Raw genomic sequence first — 16,623 nt, 5'->3', positions numbered from 1 at the left:
CCTCGTGCTTGGCTTGTCCACGGTGAAGTGCTGGCCATGTGAAGGTGGCTGAAGTGAGCATTGAAGCGGCGGGGCCCAGGTGTAAGTGAAGATTGGTGAAGGCGGGCCATGCGCGAGTGTGGTCCGCGTGAAGTGAATTGGGCTTTGCTTTGTCCAATGCGTTGGCGAGAATGGGCTGCCCATTGCGTGAAGTGCTTGAATATTTAAATTTCCAAATATTTTCCTCATCCAGCTCGTTTTGAATCCAACTTAGCAGGCTTGCTCTTTTTTGCTCCAAATAAGGCGGTTTTAGGGGGATTTTCTCCAAATTATCATTTTACACCATTTTCTGCAAAATAATATTAAAAGCAATAAATTAAGCAAAAATCATGTAGATATTCATTAATAATATTAATATAAAATGGACTAAATTATGCTCTATCACAAGTTCTGTGAGACAAAAAGGCATTTTAAATCATACCACAAAAGATCCCTACTACTCCTATCAGGATAACCATATACAAAAGTCATTTGCCATTGTAAGTCTGTATCAACGATTTGCACATGACAATCTACAAAATGCGGGAAAACAAGTTGTGGTGCCAATGACACAGAGTTATTCCACCATAATGATAAACCCCTTCCCATTCCAATCAGATCAATGAACATTGAAAAAGGATAGGGCATATACTTACATCAATTCTTAGACTCCATAAAGAAGACGATGGATGGTTGATATTTATATAAAAGATCTTTCAAAGCTTTCATTGCCAAGAGATGTCCAATATCCTGACAATTCCAAACTAAAGACATCATTGGAACACACATACACCAATATATACTTATTTATTTACTAAAGAAACTATGACCACGACCTAAAAGGATATAGAATGGGTATGATCACAACACTTTATTTGTAAAATGCTTGAAAAGAAAAGTTTTGATAGCCTTTGAAAATAAGAAAAGCACTAGACCTTTCATCAAATAGGTGGTAGACATATATAAGCCTTCCTTGTACTTTCTTTCACAAAAAATTATTATGCGGGCATTAAAAGGAGGTGCCCACGTTCTTTAGAGAAAACACATTATAGAAGATAAAAGCAACTCAACACACCAAATAATCACAAACTCTATCTATGTTGCACCGATAATCAATCAACCACAGTTAAAAAAAGCTCAAAAAACCTAGTACCATGCTCACCACACTCAGATTCTCTTCACCAACCTCAAATTGACATTACAAGCTCGCTTTCGAGTTGGTTAATCACTTCTCCACTTTCTCCGTCAACTTCTTGTTATTTGTGTGTTTCCACTTATCACTATTTAGTTTTTCTCCGTATTCTTATAGTTGGTATACGCATGTTTTACTTAAATTAAATCCCTAAATGAGAGGAAAAAATAAATAAATAAATTCTTTCATTCTAAATAAATAAATTCTTTCATTCTAAATAAATGAAATGAATAAATAATATCCTAATATATTTTATAGCTCCTCTCACTTGATATAAGCCTCGTAAAAGTAATCAACTTTAATAATTAAAATTTTTTTATCTTTTTACATGCAAAGGAGCATGTGGTTTGGTGCAGTGTAGAGGTAGACAGTGAACCATATGGATATGGTGTGCATTTATTCAATTATAACTGAAAACAACTAACAAAATTCACTTATTTTAATAGAGATATGTTTGATTCAATTATCACTTTATAATATATAAAAGAATTGATCTATGAAAATCGAGAGAATAGAATCCAAAATCTCTCAGATTTATTCAGATACATTTACCATCAGACTAAATCTGTGAGTACATAACCGAACTAACTTTATAATCAAATTTAAATTAATCTAATATATTTAATTAAAATTTTAATCTAACTTTATAATATATGATGAGCTTGTCATTCTCCTTTAGTTTTCTTAATGCAACTAGGGATCTTGAACAATCAGTGTTTTATGTCCATGCACTTCCAAAAGTGTTATTAAGATTGTCTTAGAAAGACCGAATCTTATTTCGATTTATATTTGAATTTGAGGCTTTGTTAGCTTTGTGTTTGTAATTGGTGTTCCGATATCTTTGGACTTTTAGTACAAATTAATTTATATGGTAAAAATAAAAACTAGCATAGTATTTGGGAGATTATGATTCTGAACATTAATTTTTTAAAAAATATATGTAAAAGTATTTTGATACATAGTAGATTTGTAATTCCCTTTGAAACAGAAAAATAGGGAGAGAAAGAAATAAAAATAGATTGAATTGAGAAAAGAAATAGAAAGGAGAGAAGTAATAGAGAGAATTAAAGAAGAGAGAGTAAAAATAGGGAGAAAGAGTTTATCTTGATTACTAATGGTTTGGATATTTTTCTCTATACAAAGTAAATTTCTAATTATGTTATTTTGGATCTCATAACTACTTTCTACTATTACAATTGACTTTTTTTTATTTATTTTTCAGGCATAACATTTTTTTGTTAAAGTGTCTAGGTGCATTAAAAAAAAGTTTGAAATGATATCTTGCATATTCATAAGATATAAAATAAAAATAAAATGGTACAGAACTTAAAAAAAAAAAAAAAAAAAAAGCAAAGTATTGATATTGAAGTTTGTAAACTAAATATTTTTTTCTCCCAAATTTAACAATATGAGCATCTAATTACTTATATCCCATATCCATATCAAAGGAACAATTTAAATATATTGCATATTACGATTTACTTATCTGCAAATCAACATATAATTTCGTCATCTCATTGGCCCAAGCAAATTATTGGTGTTTTTTCCGAAGAAAAAAAACAAGTTTGAGAGCCTCCTGTGCATCTTGGCCCAAGCAAATGAAGTATTCGTCTCTCTCCTATGGCTATACCCATCAAAACTCAACAACATGTAATCCGTCCATCGCTTGATCAACCAAAATCCAACCCCCTTTTTTAGCTCAAAGCTCTTGCAGTCTCTCTCAAGTACAACAACAGTTAACAATAGAACATAAGTACACAAAAAGAAGGAAAAGATGTTTGATTCATTTAATGCACCCAACTTGCATCTATGAATCAACCTGATGATGTATGTGTATAAATAAAAGTTTAGGGTCTCGGTGATTGCAGGGCAGCCACTTATTACATCAATGCAAAACGTCAATCAAGTACCCATCCTTCGTTTCAAGCTTCAGCATATTATAAATCATTTGAAATCCTGTACAGGTAAATTTGTTAGCCTGACTAACAAATTTTCTGATCCATAATTCTACCTTCTCTTTCAATCTACAGTACTTATTACATTAAAGTAAATGCATGTACCAATATCATCTCCACACAGCCATTCAAACCAAACAAAAATCACTAAACAAATGCTTAATCACAGATATCCTTCCAAAAATCTACTGTATCTCTCTAAAAGAAGTCCATCTTATCTGCCATCTGCCTTCTCATGATGATGCTACAGCAGCTAATAGCTCTCGAGATCTTCCTGTGTGTCCTGGAACTCGCCTTCTAATCTCTTCAAAAGCACATAACGTTTCTGAATCAAGACCTCCGGCAAACTGCACCTAAATATGTTAGACAATGTGTATATATATAAAGCATTGAACATCATATCATCTTAATAACAGACCAAGCATTACCTGATGTGTCCTATATGCAAAGTGCACACCTTGAAGCACCAGTGCTTCTTGATTGGATTCCCGATCCGAATTTCGGGCCAGTTCAAGCTCCATTATCACTCTCCTCATATACATCTTCGCCAGCTTCATAGAAGCATGTTTTATCTGCATGACATCATCAGAAACTCTTAATTCATCATAAATGCAAACTTCAAGTGCAATGCTGAAGCACAGATTAACACTGTTTAAAGAACAACCACACGTTCTAAAGAATAAGTATCTCTCAATGCAAACATAGAACTTCAAAATATAATATGCTAAATAACATGGCTGAATTCATTCAACAGGAAAGCCCATATAGAAAAGCATACCTTGCTTACTATTCCAGAATCAAGCATCCAATTGGTTGGTATTTTCCAATCCTGATAAGAAGGCAAAACTGAGCTTCGAAGTTTGGTCAGCCTTCCAATACCTCTCTCAGACCTTATATGAACAGAAGACAGGCCAGGAAGTCAACAAATATGACAGTTTAAAGGGCATATGCTTGGATGCACAAACAAATTACCTCCATTGCAGCATAATGTTCTTACTTGTCAAGCAAGACAGCCATCTTTTTCAAGGCAGCTCCACATGGAATGTCAGTTTCATCTTTGAAGGAACATATCTCACTTTCTAATAGTTTCAGTGCACGATACTCAATAGCAGCTTCTCTAATGGCATCAGCTTTCCTCTCTGGCCAATTGAAATGCTTTAACACAGCTCGCTCATCAGCCTGTAGACAAAACAGAATACAGGCTAACTACTGAGAAAAAGGAAATGTTCCGGAGTATGCTTTCTCAACTCTCTCACTCCAAACCTAACCAAAACATTTTGTTGTATCTTTAGTCTTTACAAACATAACGGAGATGTAGTTAACCTAAGCGCTACCGTAAAATAGAATGTGTACTACTTGTAAGGGCATTGATCAATAACAAAGAATTTTCTAATATCTCCTCAATTTCTATTCTCCCTCTTTTTTATCTCTATTATTCTTTGTTACTCTCTAGAAGAGGCTTTGGTGTAATGGTTGTTGTAACAGACACACACAATCACATTATAAAGAAGAGAGAAAATGAACACAAGATTTATGTGGTTCGATTGTAGGGTTACACCCACAGACAAGACAGAGATGAAAGTTCCATTATACTAAAAAGAGAAAGATACAATCTCTTCAAACTCTTGAGTTTTACACCAATTTGTTTCCTGAAACTCTAATAATATTGCACCAACAGACAAAATACAATATTTACCGGTTTGTACCATGGGGTGTGTTGCCCCCCCCCACACCCCCCAATGAGGTCAGTGGTGGGCTCCAAACCCAAGGTGATAACAAAGAACTTTTCAGACTGAGCCACAATTTGGATTCATGAAAAAACATATCTAGACTCACGTCACATAAAATAACAATGGTAAAGTTACTACATTTCTGACCCAAAGTTCACCGTCTCAAGCCATAGATAGTCTCTCAGCAAAAACCAATTGGTATGGTTGTATACACCAAGTCACCAACCCTCCTTAGAGCCCACACATGTTTTTGCTTCATGTATTAGATAAAACTTTTTTCAATCTCCTTCTCATCTTTGTTATTGCCAAGCCTCTCCAATTAGCTCAAGGCATAACAGGAGATTCTCGTGGAAAAATTTTCTAGAGAAACAAAACAGGTTTCTCACAAGGAATTTGCACAAGTAAGCCAATAAAATGTTCAAGTGAAAATTTGAAGGAGAGAAATTTGTTAGCAAGTACTTGCTGAATTACTCTACTGATTTTACACTTCTTGGTTTACATGAGAAGGGTTTGCTAGCTTTCTATTATAAGAAAATTATAAAGAAACTGGAAAGTTGTTGTAGGAAAAACTCAATGTAAAGTTCATTGTAAATGCAATTTAGAAAATGAAATAAAAAAATAAGTTCAAAAAATAGAAGAGGAGAAGCTGATTAATTAATGGTCTTAGTCTGAGACGCAATTTCCTTAATGCTTAGGTTCGGGATAGCCTTTGGACTACCAGTTACCTGCTGCTGATTGATAGGGTGCACACTTTACATGCCATAAAGCAGCAGTAAATTTAAACCTTCTACAAGCAAACTAACTTATCAGAAAGAAAAAACAAGATGGAAAAGAATTGAGAATTACCAACGTTGAGAGTTCACCATCAAGCCAATCCACAAATTTTAGGACATCTTCAATATCTGTATATGCCACAGCTAGCACTTCTTGGATAAGTCCGTTGATGAAGTCACCCTTTGTTTTGACATCAGCTTTTATCTGCAAATGTTAGCAACAGGTTATGGCTGGGGGGAAGAAAAGAGCACGATGCTATGGGAAGAATTGAAAAGTTTTAGTGCTCACAGCTAACAGATGAGCTGAACGATTTTGAATCTCTCCAACTATGCTGCTGTGTGCACTTGACACGGCTGATTTATACTGATTCCCTGGTCCTGGAATATCTCTCTTCTCCTCTTGCTTTCTCAAGGAGTGATAAAATTCTACAACTGCAGGAGTTTTTGGAGAAGAGGCTGCTCTGGCTAGTGGCCGCATTGGGGGTGGTGGTGGTGGTGGTGGTGGTGGCAAGGAGGGAAATGATGGAGCCTTTCTTTCAGCATCAACAGCTTTAGAAAGCATATTGTCTGCTGGGGGTGATGGTGGTGGTGGTAGAAGCGGCGTTTTAACTGTAGTTGGCCCATTGTACGCCTCCTTTTTAACTGTTGAATTTTCCAATTTGTTTGCAATGAGTTTCTGAATGTACTTAAATGTAGGGCTCTTGTGCTCTTCACTTGACTCCTTGATTCAAAATAATAGGAATTCATACTAATGATCATCGTGTAGAAACAAAGAAGTTATCTTAACATTTGTTGAAAGACAGTTGAAATGAAACACTGGATTCAAAAATAAAAATAAAAACTCTCTTCCCCTTAGCATTACTAAAAGAAAAATAAGAGGAAAAAACAAAGGAAAACCCTCTCACCTGGTCATGAGTGTTTAAAGCTCCAATCTTGACGGCAGCAGCGGAAAGATCCAGCGCCAGCTTCTTGTTCTGCGACTCTAGCTCCTTATTCAAGCTATGCGCTTTATCCAGTTCTGCCTTCAAAGCAGAAACTTCTGATTGCAAATCCTTAATCAAACCCTCTTTCAATACAAGCTTCTCCTGTAATTCCTTCGTGGCCTCTTGTTCATTTCTCGCAGCAGCAGAATCCACAGGCCGGTGCGGTCTTGGCCTAGCAAATTGCTCGACAACTGGGCGGTTCCCAGAGCGACCCACCACTCTAACATCCTCATTATCCCTAGCCTTTTGAGATCCTATGACATACTCTACAGATTTGGGTTTGTTCATCAGCAGAGACCTCCTGACCTTGGAGTGTGTCTTTACATCTGGCGGAACTGATTTTGCTCTTGCATGACTGGCTGGTGACAGCGACCCATTGGCAAGCTCAGGTTTTGGCGATTCCTTAGCTTTAGAATTGAGTCTGAAGCGGGATGGGGTAGTGGTGGGGTGGGACATGACGATGCGTTAGCAGTATAATTTTGTGGCTGTTGTTGGTGACTCTTAGAGGAGAATGGGTTCAATCAGAATAAGCCGCGCCATCAATCTTGGCAAGAATGGGAAGAAAGATTGGAAATTTGCATGCCCAGTGGAATATGTATCGTCGTCTCAAAGAATGAAAAGAAGACTAAAAAGTGAGGTGAAATGTAACAAATGGGCGGCGCAGTGCGACGGACTATAAACTTGAGATGATAAAGTTTATAACAGAGCTCACATTTTGTGAGAATTATCTGACAGTCTGACCGGCTGTGGACACCCGTGGAGCACTGTGTCAGAGCATTGACTTCATTCTGTCCATGAAGAGAAGACAAATACTAACTTCATCTTTGTCATACTAACCCACAAAGGATTCGATGGGCCTGGCCGAGCTTCCGATCAAATAATTGCAGATTAATTAAATTGATATTTTAAAATTTTTATAAATAACTAAAATTATAATAAAATACTTTCAATTTAATCAATTAATATTTATCTCATAGTAATAATTCTTTTTATTAATTTATAATTAGAAAAAAATAAGTAAAATAGAGATGATGAAAGTTGCTTTTGGAAATTTGTAGAAATAATTATTGTGTTGGATACTTGAGATTTGAACAAAATTAATTAAATTGTATATAATGAATATTTAATTAAATGGTTGTCAAGCTTATTTTGATTGAGTTTAAACCCTTCAAAACCTTACTTCTCACAACCTTAATTATTAGAAAGTATAAATTATATACTATCATTCAATATTTAATTTATTATTCCTCACATCCCACTTTAATGATATTAAAAAAAAAAAAACATTCCAATTTAAGTGACGTTTAAAAAAATTAAGAAAAATATTTTGAAACTAATTTCTTCTATCACATTTTCATATAAATGTAACAATTTCTTCTATCACACGTTTTCTCATCGGACAATTAGAAATGTAATGGATTTGGATTTCAACCAACTAAACTAAAGCACTCTGCCCAAGTGTGGGTTCTAAGTCACGTTACTCATTTCCTGTGTGGCCACCTCTATCTCTAGGAAGCTTTAGCTAATGGGTAACAAAAACACTCATTACACTCTTCTGTAGTTGGTAAAACTTCGTTTGGCTATAAATTGGGTAGGTTGTACAATTTGTTTAAATTGTTAACTTCCATCTCATCCTATTTTCAACAGGCATTTGGTGATACCAAATATGCATTAATTTAGACATCAACTAAATGGTTAGTTGTCCTAATCAAGAAAAGAATGTGGATAAACAGTAATCTCCAAATAATGTCAGACAGCAAATGGGTCCCCCCATTCAGATTTCCCAGATGTCAAAAGCAAATTACATTCAAATTCCTTGTGCGAAACAGATGACTCACAAGCCTATAAATTTTTCTTTTTATTTTTTAAAAAACAGCGGTGAATATTTCAAGCAAAAGATGGAAACTAAAGAATTAGGTAATGGTTCGTCCAAGTAGTAGTACAGAGCAAATTTGGTTTAATATCTATTTGTGTGAAAAGCCTTATTCTATAATCATCATGTGTTGGTATCGGTGATTTGGTGATGGCATTCAATTCTTATACACAAATCATCTCATGGTTGTTGGCGAACTCTTTCTTTCTTTCTAATTGATAAAAATTATAACCAAAACCAAATTATACCCTAAAAGTAAATTGTTAATTTATGGTTAGCTACCATTCATATGAATCCATACCTATAGTAATTAATGAACCATCCAATCCATGTCAAAATGGCAGTAGCCTAGCCTAGCCTAGCCTAGCCTAACCTAACCTAACCTAAGAGATGAGAATCTTCCTCCACTGACACCAGAACAATTAAGAGAGGCCAAAAAAAAAAGTAGAATTCGCAGAAGCCAGAATATATGAATGAGAAAAGATGGTTGCCAAACGCAGGGCCCACCCCTCTCCCCAGACAACTAAGGAATTGAATATTGGCTTTGAACTTCAATGCATGATTAAAAAGACCCAAAAAGAGAATATATGTATATGTGTGTGTGATGGGCACCATTATTTGATGATGAAGAGGTAACAAGTACTTGTTAATTAATTAATTGTTATGACTTTGATATACATGTTCATCTTGAGCTCTTTTAAAGTAACAGTAATGGCTTCACCAACGAATATATGTAAAATCTCTGCTCCAGGTCAATTATTTAAGAGCAAGTCTACAGTAATATTACCTGATTATGGATGATTCCTTCTCCTAGAGGCGTTGTTCGTCTTATTCATCAATCTGGAGCTAGAATAGCTAGTATTCGCAGGCAGCCTGCTGGTGATAGAACTGTAGGGAGTGCAGCGGTGGAGGAGAGATTTCCTTTGAAGTAACACATACTTAATGGGAAATTTAGGAAAAGGGCTCTATAGGTTAGGCGTTTCTGTCGGTTGGTTGCAACTTTGCATCATATCAAAGTGTCATTTTTAATTTAGTTTTGATGGAAACTCTCATATCCATCATTAGCTGTACATTTTATTTATCAATGATTGATTAGGCCTGCCCAGGGGGACCAATTCATTATTAATCAAATATACACGTGCATATATCCACATGAAAAGAAAGGTAAAATGGAAAATTTTATGGTATGGTTGCATAAAACAAATTCACAAGTGGTTGGTTGAGATATCTTTTCTGAGAGGCCATACATCTACGTATAAATTAGACAACCATCTTTAATAATGACTAAGCCTAAGATTAAAAGTTTATTTGAGAAATCCACTCGTCTAAGGATATATATATGGCTTTGCATTGCATATATAAAATCACTCATCATTAAATTAGGGCTGAGTTTGCTTAAATATGTAATATATTTGTTGTTTGCTCGTCTTCATGTTCTGGAATAATCCCCAATACTCTTCTCAGAAACAAGACTTGTTATTCATACGTGGTTTTCAGACGGTGATCATGTTAACTTTGCCTTCTGGGATGAAGCACTTGTGTGTAGTGCCACAATGGAAGCATAAACACCTTCCTTCATATTCATCAAAGTTTCGTGCTTTCCTTTCTCTGCAATCACTCCATTTTTTACTACAGCAATCATATCAGCATTCTTGATTGTAGATAACCGATGGGCTACCACCACAGTCGTTCTATTCTCCACAACTCTGTCCAGTGCATCTTGAACTAATCGTTCAGATTCTGCATCCAGAGCACTGGTCGCTTCATCTAGAAGTAGGATTTTCGGTGCCTTCACTATAGCCCTTGCAATGGCCACCCGTTGCTTCTGTCCTCCAGACAACTGGACCCCTCGCTCACCAACTCTTGTTTCATATCCCTGCAATATTTTTGAACTCAAAAATCATATGAAATTCGTTCTGTATCCAAAATGTGCTAAAAAAAGACTCGGCTAGTAACCTGGCGTAAGCTACTGATGAACTTGTGGGCATTCGCCAATTCTGATGCAGCTAAAATTTCAGCTTCTGTTGCATTCCCTTCCTTCCCATATATTATATTGGCTCTGATACTGTCATTGAATAACACAGGCTCCTGCCCTACCATGCCCATCTGCTGTCTTAACCACTTCACCTGCAGGTTTTGAATTTCAATTCCATCCACAGTTATGTGACCTGAATCTGGGTCATAAAATCTCTGCAATAATGAGATCACTGTTGATTTCCCGCTGCCACTTTCTCCGACCAGTGCAACTGTCTGATAAAACAAATATACAGGATACCTTACTAGATAATAGTTTGCATGAATTAGAGTATGGGACATGCATTAAAAGAAACTGCTACCCCGTTACCTTTCCAGCCTGAATAGCCAGGGATAGGTCCTTGAAAATTTGAATATCAGGTCTTATGGGGTATCTAAAACTCACATGTTGAAACTCGATCTGTCCTTTAAGATCTTCTATTACTATACCAGAATCATCATTGGAATTTACTTTTGATTTCTGATCAAGAATTGCAAATACAGAAGCTGCAGCACCTTTTGCTTTGCTGGCATCAGGAGCAAGGGAGCTTGATTGGGAAACTCCAACAGCTGCCATAGTGAGAGCACAAAATGCCTGCAACCAAACAGATGTACAAATGATTAACACATGAGAACTTAAAGAAGCAATTCTCTCACACCATATGTACTAAATCAGGAACTGTTTGAAAAGAAATCTTTTGATGCCTAAATTCACAGACATGAACCCAAAATGACTTAACTCGAAAAACCTCAACAAAAGTTGTGTTGCCAGCCTCAACAAGTTGGGCTCCAGCATAAAAACTGGCAGCATAGACAGAGTAAAGCAGGAAGAAAGATAGTCCAAATCCAAATCCACTTATCAACCCTTCCCTAATTCCTGTCCTCACAGGGCCTTCACATATCTTTTTGTAAAGTGCCATCACCTTCTCTTCAGCGCAAAAAGAAGCAATGGTTCTAATACTCCTTATTGCATCATTTGCAATTTGACTTGCTTCCTCGTACATTTTCTGCAACCATTTGAAATTAATTATTAACTGTAAAGATCTCTTTTAAGTATAAATGATAGTCTTTTTTACTAAATAAATGGAAAGCAAAGTAAAATTTGCTTGAAGTTCAGAAGAATGGATCATAAAAATATACAGTAGAAAAATAGATTGCAGCTGACGAAGTTCAGAACTAACTTTAGCATCTGCACTAAAACCTTCTATGAATTTCATCTGAACATATCCATTAAGTCCTAGAAGAGGTAGCATGATGAGGATGATGAAGGCCAATTGCCAGTTTGCTTCAAAAGCAATGACTAATCCAGCAACTGCTGTTGCAATGTTTTGAACTAGCAGACCAAGTGCATCTCCAACCAGACTTCTCACTGAGGCTGCATCTGCTGAAAGCTTTGCTCCAATTGCACCACTTGAGTGCCCAGGTTCATCAAACCAGCCTACTTCCATGTAAATAACTTTCTCAAAGCACATTGATCTGATCCTTCTAATCAATTTACAACCTCCCACTGCAAAAAAATATGACCTCATTGGATTAACCAACAAAGACATTGAGGCCAGACCAAGAAACATGAATGCCCAAAATCTTGAATCCTTCCGGAGTTGTTCTGCTGGCTCAAAGAAAGTTTTGATCATACTAGAGACTAATACTCCAAAGAGAGGTAATATTACACCATTGGTTGCTGCAGCCAGTGAACCTAGAAGCAACGCTGGGATCTCTGGTTTATTAAGATAAGCTAAGCGGCGCAGTGGGACTTTTGGTGGTGGGGGTGATGATGCTGAGACAAGAGTAATAGAGGGTTCTGCTAATGCTGTTTCTGGGACATTGATTCCAGTTGGCACACCAAATGGAACTGAGAATGAATGACGACTGCTATTTCCAATTCCAGATGACCCCTGGCTTAAGCTTCGTAAAATGGAAAACAGTTGACTAGAATGTCTTTCAGAATCCACAATGATTTCTGTCCTCTCTGCATCATTTAGAGCAATGTTTTGTGGCAGTGGACTCATTTCCTGCATTCTTATAAGCTGAGAAAATGCTCCATCAGGGTCCTTCGTTAGCTCCAAATGTGAACCTGATCAATTGAATGGATGATAATGCAGCAACGTACTCATAAGAAAAGTGAAAGGACTATAGTATTGTTTTTGAGATCTCAGGTGGAGGCATAGAGCCCAGATACAATCTAGAAAGGATTCTTGCGTAAAGCAATCAGAAAGGGAAAAAAAAAGCACGGATTGTTCAACAGTGGGTCATTAAAAATGAGAAATAATATTTTATGAATAACTGGTATATCATTATAAAGTGGAGCAGTTTTGACACAACACTAATCAGTTAAGAGAAACCACTATCTGCAAAAGCATTACCTCTTTCAACAATTGTCCCTCGGTGAATAACAGCAATCATATCAGCATTCCTTACTGTACTCAATCGATGGGCTACAACGACTGTAGTCCTGTTGATCATGATCCTGTCCAATGCCTCTTGCACGATCCTTTCTGATTCTGCATCAAGAGCGCTCGTAGCTTCATCTAAAAGTAGGATTCTTGGGTCTCTAAGGATAGCTCTAGCTATGGCCACTCTCTGCTTTTGGCCCCCAGATAGCTGAGTACCATGCTCCCCAACCATCGTGTCAAATCCCTGAATATATAAAGAGAAAGGAAAAGACAACAACAGATCCCATTACATAGGCAGGAAGATTATTGATTCAAAGAAAAAGAGGCAGAGACAATTATGAAATGAAGCAAATTCTATAAAATTTTTATCATCTTTTGAAGTCTGAAAAGAAGAACGTTATGTGTTTCAACTAAAAAGATTGTGCTAATTAGACCTGAGGCAGTTTATCTATGAACTTAGCAGCATTGGCAAGCTCTGCAGCAGCTACAATTTCTTCAGTAGTTGCATTCTCCTTCCCATAGCCAATATTCTCTTTAATGCTACAACTGAACAACACAGGTTCCTGGCTGACAAGGCCTATTTTTTGTCTAATCCATTTTAGCTGAAACTCTTTAAGGTTAACACCATCAATTAGAACTTCTCCAGCTTGTGGATCATAAAATCTCTCAATCAAACTGATAACTGTGGATTTCCCACTTCCACTCTCTCCTACCAAAGCTGCAGTTGAGCCACTAGGTATTGAGATGGAAAATCCACTGAATATTTGCTCTTCTGGTCTAGCAGGATAGCTGAAATAAATATCTCGAAATTCTATATCACCATGAATTTCGTTTAATGTCAGCCCATTGGTGTCATAAGCATCTATTTGTGGTTTCCTACCAATAACATCAAACATTTTGTATGCTGCAGCTTGGCCAGCAGAAAAAGCAGTCAAGCAAGGAGATGCCTGTCCTAGAGACCTGGAGAATAAATTAGAAGAACGAACATAAAAGGAAAAAAATGCCTTTTATTTTGGGATTCAATTGGTAGTAAGATTATTTAATTATAGCTTGCAGAAGAAAAAAAAAGTTACTTATAATTTGTGCACAACAGACTAATCCTTTAAAAAATGAAAAATGGCAGAGTGCTACTTACAAAGATCCAGTCAACACCACAAAAACAATACTAATGATGTCCCCTCCTTTATATCCTTCATTTATCACTAGTTTTGCTCCAAACCATACGGCCAACGCATAATTGGAGAATACAATAAATGTCACCACTCCAAAACCCAACCCTGCAGCCATGCTCTCTTGAACACCAGACTTGTACGCTTTGGTCAAGGATTTGTTGTATTTATCTATAGCCTGTTTCTCTCCATTAAACGATGCAACCTGTAAAACATTGATGATAAAAGCATCATGATCATTTTTCCAAAACGAACAAAAAGAATATCATACTTTTGTAAGTCTTGCATACAGTTCTGATTGAACCAATTGTCTGCTCTACCACAGTTGCTGCAAGTGAATAAGTAGTTTGTCCACGGGATGCAAGCTTTGATATATAAATAGACATGAGTGCACCAGAGAGGACAAGAAGAGGGATAGAAGATAACATGACAAGAGTAAGTTTCCATCCCTTGATAAATGCTATAACAAAACCTGAGATAAACGTTAGAATTAGCTGCAGGAATTTTCCAACCTGCAATAAAAATTAGCAAGTAAGAGCATATACTAAATTCCATTTAGTCAATATTTTTGCAGAAAATTGGTTTTTGGGATATTAATATTATTTCACACCTTCTCACCCATGGCATCCTGGATAAGAACCATGTCGCCAGACATACTCCCAAGAATTTCTCCTGTATCAATTTCCTTGTCAAAGAAGCCAATTTCTTGCTTCAAGATTGTCGATAAGTATAAACTTCTGATTTTTGCAGCTTGTCTCTGTCCAGTAACCATCCAGCAAGCCACCTCTGGTATATAGCAATCAATGTATTTCAGTTTCCACAAACGTAATTTTTATGGCATGAGTTTTCTCTAAGAAAGAAGCCTGATGAACTTACGAAGAAATCCAGCAACACTTGACCCTAGAGCCAAGTATACATACTTCAGAGACACCTGAAATATGATTGATCAAGCTATTAATTAGTACAAAGATGGGTTTAGGTGAGGTTGGAAGGTTCAGATTTTATAATTGAATATACAAGAACAGCTATTAAAGAATAGAACATTTTACTATAGATTCAATATAGATGAGCAGCTAACAGGCTTTAGTTGCCGATACCTTAGAAACTTCATGAACCACTCCTTTGGTATTGACACTATTATCTCCAAATGCGTTTACTGAATCTCCGAATAATATGGTCAGGAGGGGCATACAGACTCCATTTCCAGCAGCAGCAATTATGCCCACAAACATTAATAGGTAGTCAATGGAGTCAGCAAAGGAAAAAAGCTTGTAAAATGGCAATGTATTAGTGCTCTCCTTTTTCTTCTTGCTTTTCTCTATCGCTTCCTGTAACTCGACGACTTGTGGATCACTCATTGATGTTTTGGCTTGTTCTGTGGTTACTTCACCTACCAAACCACTTTCTTCAGCCATGAGGTCCACAATAATTGCTAGTAAGAAAGAAACATAATCTGTTCCATAACAATAGAAGATCAGAGCCAAGAAGACAGTTTCATTCAAACATTATTATGACAAGTTCTCATAAACTGATAACGAAGGGATAGAACTTCTAGTATTAAATATATATGAATTCTGAATTCTAGCATTCTTGAGTTCCCTGTAGAAGGATCAAATAGAAAAAAGAAAAAGACACTATTACGCTGGGCGCTGGCCATCGTAGAACGTCGTACAAACAGCAAGACTGGCAAACCGTTTAACCAGCTAAGCAAAAGCATAAGAAAACAACAACGAAAAAGGAAGGAACCCAATGCCCTCTAAGAGAAGGAAATTCAGAACTGACTAATTAACTACTTGTAAAGTTAAAGCATGGGTGCTGCACTGGAATATCATAGAATTCACCATAAGAAGTATGAAACTCGAGATTACCTCTTTGTGAGAAAGATAACTTGGCAAAGCTTTTGAACTTGACCCGTAAGAGTTTAATAACTTAAGCAAATGTCAATCTACACTTGCATGCCACTGGCATTTTCCATTTAGTTTTGCCTAATAAGAAGTCTCCCACAAACCCATAAGTAATATATATGCTGAAGTTCTTGGTTACGCTGAAATAATTGGTGGTCCAACTCAATTCCATTACCGATCTCAGGCTTTCAAGGTGATGGCAATATGCTTCCTACCCAAAACAATTGTTATCACTAAATAAATGATTGATCTGGAGATTACTGCATTGCATGTAAGTGGGAAGTTGGGACCATTGCTTCCATCACCTTATGTCTACATATATTATATAGGTATTTATATGCAATGATATAGTATTTTTTTTATATTAGGCATGAGTATGATGGGCATCTCGGTAAAGAAAATTCTATATACCTTCTCTACAAGGGATACTCGCACAAATGTACTCATAACTCGTTTATAGAAGGTCTCGTGCATAAAATTTCTATTTACCCAATAAAATCCAACCGAGGATACTACATGAAAGGCCAATATGAAAATTGAACGTCTCAAGATATTATATTTTGTAAAATAATTGGCTTCAAACTGAACGGATCGATTCATAACAAATCCAGATCTTATTC

At 36.4% G+C, this 16,623-nt stretch overlaps 2 protein-coding genes across 2 annotated transcripts; both read right to left on the bottom strand.

Annotated features, from left to right (window-relative positions):
- Positions 1 to 3,126: 3,126 nt before the first annotated feature.
- LOC110612011 (protein CHUP1, chloroplastic) lies at positions 3,127 to 7,504 on the bottom strand. The gene is made up of 7 exons (XM_021752630.2): positions 6,574 to 7,504; positions 5,958 to 6,389; positions 5,742 to 5,873; positions 4,163 to 4,344; positions 3,944 to 4,055; positions 3,594 to 3,737; positions 3,127 to 3,512 (listed from the first exon to the last, which is right to left on the bottom strand). The coding sequence occupies exons 1-7, from the start codon at positions 7,105 to 7,107 to the stop codon at positions 3,399 to 3,401; spliced, it is 1,650 nt and encodes a 549-aa protein (XP_021608322.2). The 5' UTR covers positions 7,108 to 7,504; the 3' UTR covers positions 3,127 to 3,398.
- A 2,270-nt stretch (positions 7,505 to 9,774) lies between these two features.
- Positions 9,775 to 16,235, bottom strand: LOC110610559 (ABC transporter B family member 11). The gene is made up of 13 exons (XM_021750537.2): positions 15,968 to 16,235; positions 15,197 to 15,552; positions 14,976 to 15,030; positions 14,710 to 14,885; positions 14,390 to 14,611; positions 14,066 to 14,304; positions 13,365 to 13,890; positions 12,901 to 13,174; positions 11,719 to 12,611; positions 11,278 to 11,544; positions 10,869 to 11,132; positions 10,481 to 10,774; positions 9,775 to 10,400 (listed from the first exon to the last, which is right to left on the bottom strand). The coding sequence occupies exons 2-13, from the start codon at positions 15,512 to 15,514 to the stop codon at positions 10,029 to 10,031; spliced, it is 3,900 nt and encodes a 1,299-aa protein (XP_021606229.1). The 5' UTR covers positions 15,515 to 15,552; positions 15,968 to 16,235; the 3' UTR covers positions 9,775 to 10,028.
- Positions 16,236 to 16,623: the final 388 nt, after the last annotated feature.

This window comes from Manihot esculenta, chromosome 3 (assembly GCF_001659605.2).
Source record: "Manihot esculenta cultivar AM560-2 chromosome 3, M.esculenta_v8, whole genome shotgun sequence".
Lineage (NCBI taxonomy): Eukaryota > Viridiplantae > Streptophyta > Magnoliopsida > Malpighiales > Euphorbiaceae > Manihot > Manihot esculenta.
Note: the sequence above shows the minus strand (reverse complement) of the source record. Positions and strands in the feature narration are given on the sequence as shown.

Coding starts and splice junctions, on each gene's coding strand:
- LOC110612011 (XM_021752630.2), bottom strand. CDS start 7,107: ATGTCCCACCCCACCACTACCCCATCCCGCTTCAGACTCAATTCTAAA. Junction 5,874..5,957: donor GTTCAGCTCATCTGTTAGCT/GTGAGCACTAAA, acceptor TAACATTTGCAG/ATAAAAGCTGATGTCAAAAC. Junction 4,056..4,162: donor ATGGCTGTCTTGCTTGACAA/GTAAGAACATTA, acceptor TGTTCATATAAG/GTCTGAGAGAGGTATTGGAA.
- LOC110610559 (XM_021750537.2), bottom strand. CDS start 15,514: ATGGCTGAAGAAAGTGGTTTGGTAGGTGAAGTAACCACAGAACAAGCC. Junction 15,031..15,196: donor TGGTTCATGAAGTTTCTAAG/GTATCGGCAACT, acceptor ATCATATTTCAG/GTGTCTCTGAAGTATGTATA. Junction 14,612..14,709: donor AGGATGCCATGGGTGAGAAG/GTGTGAAATAAT, acceptor TTTTTATTGCAG/GTTGGAAAATTCCTGCAGCT.